Below are 11,230 nucleotides of genomic sequence, written 5' to 3' on the forward strand. Positions count from 1 at the left end.
CTACATTTCTGTTTTTTCTGTCAAGATGGGTGCTGATGTACATTACTGAGAAATAAAATGAACTTTTTTGATTTTGGAAAATGGCTGCAATGAAACAAAGAGTGAAAATTTAAAGGGGTCTGATACTTTCCGTACCCACTGTATATCCTCTGTCTGCCTATATTGTGCAGGAAAGCAAATGGTGATATTGAAGCGCCACATCTGTCTCCAACATAACTCTTCTTAGAAATGGAGCAAACTGTGAGATTCCGGGTCCTCATCGATCATGAAATCAAGAAACTCACTCTCAGCAGTGGCATGCCCTCAACTGTGAATGAGTTGGTTGCAGCTGTCAAAGAACATTTTTCCATCCCCACAGATATAAGTCTTCAATACAAAGATGAGGAATTTGATGACTTCTTCACCCTAACATCTACCAATGAGCTGAAAGATAAGTGCACACTTAAAGTTGTGTATACACCGCTGGAGTTGACGCTGACCGTTGTTCCCCAGGAAAGCACCCCAGATGCCTCTGATGTCAGCTCTCTCTGTGAGTGTACGAGTCTCAGTGGGAACTCAGTGGATACCGTCATTCCGAGTCCATCCCCCTCTGAAAGGCAGAGCCCATGGCCTGCTGTGTTTCCAATTCCAACCTTCTCACACAACACTGAACTGGCCTTAAGACAAGGAAACGAGATTTATTTAAGAGATGGCACCCCTATGATCACCAAGTATCAAATCAGACATCCTGGAGCGCCTGGCAGAGGCCATGTTTTTCTACACAGCTTACCCCAATGATGCCCAGAGATGTGCAGTGGCAGAGGCACTAGTTGCAAAGCATCCCTGCTTAAAGGAGCCCAGATCTTTTAATGGAATTTATGGGTGGCAGGTAAGCCTAAAGTATAAGTGTGGAAACTACCGGACAAAACGGAAAGCACTTGGAAGCACTGAACTCCTGATAAACTCACTGAGAAACAAGTCAAGTGATGAGCGAAAAGCCGCTAAAAATGTCAAGAAACCAAGAGGGCAGAGGTGAATTACTTGCCCTCACACCACATGGTGAAACAGATGACACCCTTGAGAATCTGAGACTTGACCTAATTGCTGCCCATCAGACAAAGGACTCTGTCAGGAGCACAAATGATATGATGGCCAGAACATACAGCTGGAGAAGACAGGAAGTTATTACCAAGTCTCCTGGTGTGGCAGAATTCAAGGAAAGATGGCCTGCCCTCTTCGAACCATTCCAGGTAAGTGACTTATCATTCAGTTTTTGCTGACACTACTCACTTCTGAGAACTTTTTAGAAATTGTGACTTGGACATGAGATAGTAGATTAATCTTTAAACCCCTTAAATAAGTCAAACATTTGCTGTCTTACAGGTAAACGAGGAGTTCCGAAGATGTACTGCAGTTTCCCTGGAAGCGACGTTTATGTCACAGCTGGACAAATACACCCCAAAGCTCCTAGAACTCTTTAGTGCCAAGGGAGGAGCAACTGGTCAACGCATCAAAAAGTTGTTGATGGATCTGATACAGGTAGGGAAAAATTGGTTACAAAGTTAAGGTACGATATTAATCAATTGAGTGGTTTTGTTTTTCAGTTTTTCAGCATCTTGCTTATCTGGGTGGTTTTTGTTTGTTGTTTTTTGTTAATTAGCCAGTTTTTTTCTAAATTGTCTCGTGTTATTACTATTAATAATTATAATGAATAAAAAGAAAAAATAATACAGACCTACAGTAATTACAGGGTTGGAGTGAATTTACCAACAAAAATAATTTATTCATTATTGTTCTATTAACTAGGACCCAAGTGCCACTACAGTGAAGAAGAGAGATGTCACTCTGAGATGCCTCTTTGAGTATATGGGAGAGAGTGGACAGGAGCTTATCTCAGATTACTGTGTAAGTATTGTCTCAAAGCAGGTTTGGGTCAGTCTGGTGAACATGTTTAAATTGTGCGGACTGTTAAAGGATAACTCTTGCCAAATTGCAACCTAGGCTATTTTTGCTAATCTACCAGAGTCATACTTTCTTGTAAAAGCATAATTAGAATGGAAATACCACTTTTAAGATTGACCGTATTTCGTTTTCAGGTCAAAATGCCTTTTGAATGGGTGTGCTAGGGGCACTACAATGATTGCATCAAAATCGCTAGTTTTAAAACACTAAAGCGGCTCTACACATGAACTTGAGCATTGACAACATTGTTTGTGTACACACAGTTTACTAAAAAGAAATGTTTTGTGCGACTCACATTATCAGTTAGTGTTTACGGTGGCTAGAATTTTGACAGTCAAAAGTATTCGATCTCCGAATGTAATGAACTACATATGAGGAAATGTCATGAACTTGTAATTCCAATAAAAAGATAACTTAGCTCATGGCAATTTATATGGAAACAAACTTTAGGAGCTTTCCATCTTTACTCTCCTCATGTTGCATTGCATTTGGAGATTGACAAAATTCCAGCTACCAGAAACACAAACATGTATGTATGTATGTATGATCTACAGGGTATTGCACCAATGTTGTCTTAACCTAGAAGTGTGTCTATAACAGCTTTTCAGAGGATTAACTAGCGCTTAAATAATATGAATCACTGACTTGTCCAGGCGACACATAAAACTAAACATCAGTTGTCTTAAGAGTTCCTCACAGGTTGGCACTCTAGTAGACACAAACAAATGACTGGCCCTATGTCACCTAGGCACACGAAACAGCAGCCGCCACTGATAAAGTGAGTCGTACAAAACCTTTCTATAAGGCGCACTTAAAAGCCTTTAATTTTCTAATCCGGAGCGCCTTACATATGAATCAATTGGTTAATAACGCTCTGCGTTATTAAATTCGCCCGTGAACTCGCGCTCGTGTCCATCTTATGCCCGCTCTGTCACACGGCCAGTTCAACCTCGTATAAATCATGTTATGTGTGTAAGTCACGTGCCCGCTCACGACCGCTCACTCTTACTAACAGACACACAAACAGACACACTGTCCCCCGCGCTGCTCGCGCGTCACAGAATGTTCATAAAGCGCTCCCTGTTCACAGTAACCGGGTCGTCTCATTCAAACAGCCTGCTGTTGCTGTCAGCGAGCCGCCGCACATGAATACTCATGAGTCAGGCTGCGAATGCAAGTTACGTGCCCGCCCCAGCGCGCTCACGCTTACTAAAACGCCTCACCTCCGGTGCCGCGCATTCGCTACATTCCCTTTGGCACATCTAGTGGATGCATAACGCAAACCCAGTCAAACGTTTGACTGCAGTATCTTATGCGCCTTATAATCCGGTGCGCCCTATATATGAAAAATGTTCTAAAATAGGTCATTCATTGAAGGTGCGTCTTATAGTGCGGAAAATACGGTACACAATGTTGTCAATGCTCGAGTCCATGTGTAGAGCCCCTGGTGACACTTCAAGTACAGTTTCATGTTGTGTTGAGCCTTCTTAGTGTTTTAAAAATAGTGATTTTTATGCCATCATTGTAGTGCCCCTAGCATTCAAAAGGCATTTCGACTTCATATGAAAAAAGTCTATCTTGAGAGTGGCATTTCCATTCTAATTATGCTTTTACAAGAAAGAATGACTCTGGTAGATTAACAAAAATAGCCTAGGTTAAATTTTAGCAAGCGTTTCCCTTTAATGTGAACTGAATGAACCAGCATTTGGCAGGTAGTGGATTATTTATGCATTTATTTATTTTTCTTAATAAATGAGATTGTTTGTCTTAAATACTTTATCTTGTATCTCAAAAGGGGGCCGCAGAGACCACTGTTCATGAGGACCTGAAAATTAAGAACATGAGCATCTATGTCTGCCGTGAGCCAGATGCAGTAGGAATCATCATTGAGGGAATACCAGTCCTTACCAATCTTGGAAACCTGGCCAAAGCATGCTGCTTCCTGCTTGGGTTGACATATGCACTTAATCTTGAGTATCCATCCAAGCTTTCCAAAACATTTGAGGTGTTTCAAAGACTTTTCGTGGGACTTGACACACTGCGCCCAAAACCAAGCCCCAAGTTCATGACCCTGAAAAACAAACTCCTTGCCTAGGCACTCAGACATGACTGTCACTGCACTTGTGAACAGCTGTTTTCTTTGTCTGTTCAACATCATTATACATTGGACATAATGGGTGTTATGTCCAATGTTATTTGGACATAATTGGACATTCAGGTTGTTGTAATGGTTTATCCTTGTCATGTTTTATACTGTACACAGGTCATACTTCCTGGTGTGAAAAAGTAATTATATTTTACACACAAAATAGACCTGCTGTGAAGCTGCACTTTAAAAACTGGTCAGTAGGTGAGATCAGTGAGATGTTTGACTAAAGACGTTTCAAAATATTCACACACGCTGTGAAGGTATTATGCCAAGTTGAGGTCAGATGGTCATGCTTGTGACCTGTAATGTTAGTGTTATAATGTTTCAATATTATGTTCACACTGTACTGTTAAAAGGATAGTTCACTTCAAAATGAAAATTCTGTCATCATTTACTCACCCTCAAGTTGTTTTAAACCTGTATGAATTTCTTTCCTCTACAGGACACAAGGAAGATGTCTGAAGAATGTCAGTAACCGAACAGTTAACTGGACCCATTGAGTTCCATATTAGAAAAAAATAAAAGACTATGGAAGAACATTCTTCAAAATATCTTCCTTGTGTTCAGCAGAAGAAAGAAATTCATACAGGTTTAAAACAACTTGAGGGTGAGTAAATGATGACAGAATTTTCATTTTGAAGTGAACTATCGTTTTAAGGTGTTTTACTAACCTACTATTTACAAGCTGAGGTCATATTTTGTTTAATACATGAATACAGAAGTTCTTGATTGTTTATACTGTCCAGCTCATTCCCACTATTTGGATATGGCATGTGAATTGTTAAAAAAATAGCAAGTGCCAGTTAACTTGATATTAAAATGTTTTAATATTATGTATGTACACACAGTAAAATATACTGTGAAGGTGTTCTTCTAACCTGCACTTTATAAGTTGAGGTCATGCTTTTTTTTAATGCACGAATAGATGTTATTGATTGTTAACACTATCCAGCTCATTTTGAATTTGGTTTGTAAATTGTTACTTAATTTTAAATTTTAATTTTAAATTTTTAAATTTTGTAACATTATGTACACAGAACTGTACTGTGAAGGTGTTCCACTAACCTGCACTTTATTTGCTGAGGGCATGTTTTCTTGAATGCCTGAATACCAATGTTTATACTGTCCAGCTCATTGCTACTGTTTTGGATATGGCAATGATTTAATAAATGTTGGAAATTGACATAGTAGCAACTATTTATTTGAAGCTATTTACACTTTCAAAACAAAGAGGGTAAATTGATCAAAATTAATAAATCAGAACATTATCTACTTATTTTTTCATTTAAGTTACCTATTTTAATTAAGTTTAATGTGTATAAAATGATGATATTTTCTACATTGATAGTACTCAATTTATTGGCTTTTTCTGAAAATGCTACTTAATATTTTTGCATACATTGAAATTCACATTATTAAGTTGTCTTTACTCAAAATATCAGTTAGTTCACTAAACTTGAAAAAAATAGTTGGAAAATGTTGTCTTAATTTTATTGAGTTAGATCCAAGTAACAGTTTTAACAGTGTACTAAATACTGAGCAAAGGGTCTGAATACTTATGACCATGTGATATTTCAGTTTTTCTTTTTTAATAAATTTGCAAAAATTTCTACACTTCTGTTTTTTTCTGTCAAGATGGGGTGCTGAGTGTACATTACTGAGAAATAAAATGAACTTTTTTGATTTTTGGAAAATGGCTGCAATGAAACAAGAGTGAAAAATTTAAAGGGGTCTGAATACTTTCCGTACCCACTGTATTTAAAAAATCTAGGCTATATTTAGCCCAGAGCCGGCCCTGCACCAGCTGACGTGGATGATGGCGCGTTTCAATTGTGTCGCCGTGTGTGGCCCTGCAAGGTAAACACCTCAGATACCAGCTGCTACTGAGACGTTTAGGCCTACCTTTATTGAGTTGCCGTTATATGATTGGACGCTGCAGCTGATCGGACTGATCTGATGCATCACGACAGATAACATTAAACTCAAGCGCATCACTGCAAAGAGTTAGGCTATATTTGTTTTATGATTCACTGTCTAGTTAAAATCTGAGTTCATTGTAGGCTAGGTCTGAACAACAAAAGCCCCACACACAACTTTCTTCTATTAGAATGATTTTATTTTTCTTTTATTTCTTCCATCAACTTTTATTATGGAGTTATTATGGATTAAAGTCAGAGAGAGTCGGAGAGCCTGTCAGCAAGAAACATCTTTTACATCATTTATCGTCATTTCTATTCAGTCACATGTGAGGCTGGTCATTCCTGTGTTTAGTCCAAATAGACGACAATAAAACATATGAACAAGTTCGGAGTCGGACAAGTCAGTAAACTGCACTAAAGCCTCTAGTGAAGCAAGCAAAGGAAAATAAATAGCTCATCCAGCCGATCTCACCTACTGCATCTGATGAAAGCAGCTGACGGCTCCTCGAGTAAAATCAGCTGATGAAAGTAGGCTATGAATGAAAGATGCTGCGCTAAAAAAAAAATAAATAAAAGCTTCGGATTGATATGATGGAACACAGTGATCGATACGTGACGAGTGATGTGACTTGCATAAATTAAATGCATTAGTGTTAAAGGATATCAGAAGAGGAAATAAACTGAAAGCCTAAAACTGAGCGTCGACTTAGAGGCCTACATCATCTCCCTGAAACATTTAGCCTAATAAATCCCAAGACACCATGATATAGCCTATAGCCTATTCTGGGTTATTCAATAACGAATTTACGATCAGAATCAACAAATAAAAATAGATATATAATCATTGTGCCAGTAGAAATGATCCTGTGCCTCTGAGCAGGATATAGGCCTACTGTAATTAATTATTCAGGTGCAGGTGTTTGCTATCAGAAAAGTGCACATGTGTGCAGACCTGGGGTCTCATTTATAAGTACAAAACAGGTCTGGAAACGTGCGTAGGCTTACACCACTTCCCAAGGAAAGGTTGTGATCTATAAAAAACAAACTTGACGGGAAAATGTGCGGTCCTCTAAGTAAACTCTGATCCATGCCTATAAAGAGGAGAAAAGAGAAACAGCTGACTGACATGGCAGAAGGGTGAATTGTTTTGAATGAATAGGCCTACTATTGTGTAAAATAAATCGAAATATTATCTCTGAGTATTATAGGCTTAAAGCCTTTCTGAATAAACAAACACCCGTTTGATAGACTTTCCCTGAAGTGCGCAAAAAGACACACAATTTAAGATAATTTGCCACGCACAAAAAGATCCAGATTTAGGATAATAAACACAAAGGGAGATATCTGTTTCTGAAAAATAATACCTCAAGTATGTTAATCCGGAATCACATTAAATAATACTGCAATGCAGTTTATTCTCATAAATAAGGGAAACAGGAGGAAAAATTACATTTAAATTGATGCGGTTTTCAGTGCCTCAGTCCAGCAAATACCAGAGCATAGTTTTATATATTGTTATCACAAGTTCTTTGCCTTTTCGAGCCAAACGCTGTGCGCCAGCGTGTGGATGTGATGCGCTGCTTTTAAAAACACATTATGGAAATTTAACATTATTTTATGTAATTTAGCTGAATGCATTTGGTTTAATCTCTTTTCAAACGGGGGGAATCCAAATTAGTACCTGGGTCAGCGTTTGTGTCCCCCTCCAGCCAGTGACGTCACTGAAGAGATGCCCCTTCCTGCAGATCGGTTATAAAGGGGTGGAGCTCCGGTGCCCCATTTCCTCAGGTGCTCAAGCGTTGTGTGAAAGTGTTTTTTTACCCACCAAACAACATGTTTCAGCTTCACCAAAAGGAACGTCAGTGTCACACTAAGTAAAATCCTTTTCTTCCTGCAGTCAGGAAGTATTAATATTAATGAAGGGCGTTTGACTGACCATTTATAGGCAACCATGGGCGTTTGAAGGGTCGGACATGGAGCTCCCTCACATACGCCGCATTTCGAGTTGATTGTGATTTATAAAGGGAACTTACTTACAAGTGTGCGCATGCACGGTTTTATACGTCTGAATATTTTTGGTGTACACCATTTTAAGCTTTTGGGAGTACATAGACTTTTAGTGAGGATTGTAAGCACAGTTTTATAAATGAGACCCCTGGAAATTCCTATTTCTGCATTCACTCTGACACAATAAAGATGCACTGAGTTTAAATGAGTAGAATAACATCAACATGTCTTTTCAGAGCAAATGTCTCAGTTACTCTGAAAAATAAACAGTTTTGAGTGGAAAAAAATTCTACCAAGAAATAGTCCCTGAAAACTTTATGACTTTTGCCAAGCCTGAGTTTCAGTAGGTTTCTGTGGGATGTGCTCATCCAATTTGAAGAATTAAAATCACAACTGACAGAAATAGAACTTTGTTGATGCATAAAATGATCAAAACAATTTTTCTACAAACAATACAAAAAATATAAAATCCATTCAGGTGAGGATATGTTGTTCGATAGCAGATCATGACATAAAGTAACTGTTGAACTTGATCTTTCTCATCCAACTCTGAAAAAGACACTGACTATAATCACCTGGGTACTAAAGCTCAAACATACTGTAGCAAACTTAAAGAAAAGTTGAAAATAAATGACAAAATGAAAACTAATAATATGCAGTCCGTACCTGTGCTTTGTGCTAAAATAGAGAGTAATTAAATCCACATGATGTAATTGTTTTATAATCTACTGATAAATTAACACAATTTTTACACACAACACAATACTGAACATGTCTCATGTTTGAAAGCAGACGCCCACACAGTAAGTTTATAAAATGCTGTCGACCATTTTTCTTTACCAACTCAGCTCTCTTTACAGACCTGGAAGAAAAACAACAAAATATCAAGATATAGGTTTATTCACGATGTAAGGATGCTGTCTGACGTGTTATTTTGAAATAGACCCATTTAATTATCTGCAGAATAAATCATGACAGAATGATCATCATATGGCAGCTTTATAACCAAGTGCTGTTCCTGGTTTGACTTCAGAATAAACTGTTTCATCAGCTGCTGCAGGAGGTGATTTTCCTGTAGATGGAAAGTTATGGAAAATTGCCAATAAAGTCAGAATTAATAATGTACTGAACTAACAGGTACACTGTCAGAGTTAACGTCTCCACGAACACAAAGAATGACAGTATTGTAACGCCCACAGAGCTCAAACCAGCAGAGTAGTAGATCTTTCACAGGATTTACTAATGTATGTAAACTGTTCTTAAACAAGGCAGAAATACAAAATGTAAAATAAATATTCAAAATTACTTTCAAACTGTTCGTTTTTAAATAGCTGGTAACTTGAAATAGACCAGTTGTCGGCAGCACTGCATGCACGCAAACCTCACACAAGACAGGTGAATGACAGGTGAGGGAGAGAGAAAAGGGTCTTCAAAAAGCCTCAGTTTAGCTGGAAATTTACAGTGTAAGCTGAATTAATAGAGACTGCAGCTCTGCAGCTTCTCAAGATTAAAGCAGAGCTACCCTTTGTAACGCCCCCCCCCCCCCACACACACACACACACACACACACACGCTCGCAATCACCACACACAAAAACACACATGGCAGGACGATTCGACTATGTAAATCCTTAGTCGGGGACTGTACAGCTGGATGGATGAACGGACGGGTTGACGGGTAGACTATAAAACAAAAGAAACTTGGGATGCTCTTGTGTTTTTCAAGTACAGTGGCGTCAGATTTTGAATGTAAATGAAAATTCAGACAAATTGTCACCACACTGACATCTCAGATAATGTTTTTGTTTTTTTATGCCTTAATCTGTGGGATGAAAATATATTGGAAACACACGACACCCAACACACAATAAGATTCACATGCTGATACAAAACAAACAGAAATCTTAAGAGCCTAAAGGCCCAGATGTGTGTGAGACTTGACAATTTCCAGCTCTGGTGACGCCTAGTGACAGTATGTAGTAGATACCGAAGGTCACTGAGATTAACTGAACTGCATGCTGAACCATATTTACCTCCAGCGTAATGATACGACACATTTCAAGATAAACTTTGAGCATGACTGTTGTCTCTGACTGTACCTGCAGTCCCAGCGTTCACCTCAGAGTAAACACAGACCTCCTCTGGTTCATGTCGCTTCTCTGTTAAGAAAACCAGATGAAACCAAAAACAATAAATCAATACTTCACTCTTCAGGGCAAAACATCTCTAAACTGTTTCCTATTTATGTATTTAGAGTACTCACTTTTCTTTCTAACGTTTTTAATCTCGATCAAAGAATATGTGAAATCCTGGGACTCATCTGCAACTGAAATATACAAAAACAGCACTAATATTATTTTAAGTAATTTGATCTGGTTGCTGGAAATTCTGATTAATTAAAAAAAATATTAAAGTGCAGTTCAAGCAAAAAGAAAGCTGACATCTAAAACGTTTTCACTTGTTTTACATAGCATGTTAATAAAATGATAAAAAGGTATATACTGTACCACTCTGTGTGTTTTCAAAGCCTTTGATTGTTTCATAGAGAGGAGCATCACCTGCAGCCACTGTCAAATTAATCTATTTAATTGCACGATACAAATGAAACACTATCTGAATTTTAAAAAGTGTGTAGATATACATCAATTAAATGCTTACCGTGGACAGGAGAGGAGTAGTTTTCGACAGAACCTCGATTAGTGCTCTCAGACTGGATTGGCCTACAACATGAATCAAACACAATACATATAAAAGGAACAAGAAATGTTGCTGCTGTGTTCAAAATTAGAGAAGGGAGTGTTGTACCAACCTGATGGAGCAGGAATCTGTGAAAAAGACATTTGTTGTTACATGGTTTTGTTTTGTAAGTTGTTATTCAGCTATTCTATGTGATGAGATCAGAACACGTGTTCTGAATAATTAAATCACATAATATCTAATAAAAGAAGAAAAGGTCTCACCTTTGGACGGTCTGTAGCGATACAAAAGGAGCAGAAGAAGAATAAGTACGATTCCACAAACCAGCCCAACAATCAACGGTACAGGAACTGAAGAGCTTTCAGGTCTGGACACTGATATAAATAAATAAATAATAAATAACTGTTAACTTATAGCTTAAAGCGCTTGTCTTGAACAAATGTGCTTTATTAAAAATTTTAGTCATGTCACAACTACAACACATTCAAGCACAAATGCAGAGGTATAAACACATATGC

At 38.0% G+C, this 11,230-nt stretch overlaps 1 protein-coding gene and 1 long non-coding RNA gene across 4 annotated transcripts; one reads left to right on the top strand and one right to left on the bottom strand.

Annotated features, from left to right (window-relative positions):
* Window positions 1–986: 986 nt before the first annotated feature.
* On the top strand, window positions 987–4,036 carry LOC119884078. Its single transcript, XM_038694547.1, has 4 exons — window positions 987–1,229; window positions 1,363–1,518; window positions 1,786–1,911; window positions 3,737–4,036. Exons 1-4 carry the CDS (start codon window positions 987–989, stop codon window positions 4,034–4,036), a joined length of 825 nt encoding a protein of 274 aa, XP_038550475.1.
* Window positions 4,037–8,113: 4,077 nt separating this feature from the next.
* Window positions 8,114–11,089, bottom strand: LOC119884079. 3 transcript variants are annotated; one of them, XR_005440921.1, is made up of 7 exons: window positions 10,976–11,089; window positions 10,825–10,840; window positions 10,674–10,735; window positions 10,523–10,582; window positions 10,279–10,341; window positions 10,115–10,174; window positions 8,114–8,878 (listed from the first exon to the last, which is right to left on the bottom strand). It is a non-coding gene; the product is annotated as an uncharacterized LOC119884079 (long non-coding RNA). The 3 variants fall into 3 exon arrangements; XR_005440920.1 differs by having other exon boundaries at window positions 8,114–9,088; XR_005440922.1 differs by having other exon boundaries at window positions 8,114–9,088; window positions 10,523–10,595.
* Window positions 11,090–11,230: the final 141 nt, after the last annotated feature.

This window comes from Micropterus salmoides, unplaced genomic scaffold (assembly GCF_014851395.1).
Source record: "Micropterus salmoides isolate LMB-PRFRI ecotype aquatic unplaced genomic scaffold, ASM1485139v1 Ms_hic_scaffold_3153, whole genome shotgun sequence".
Classification (NCBI taxonomy): domain Eukaryota; kingdom Metazoa; phylum Chordata; class Actinopteri; order Centrarchiformes; family Centrarchidae; genus Micropterus; species Micropterus salmoides.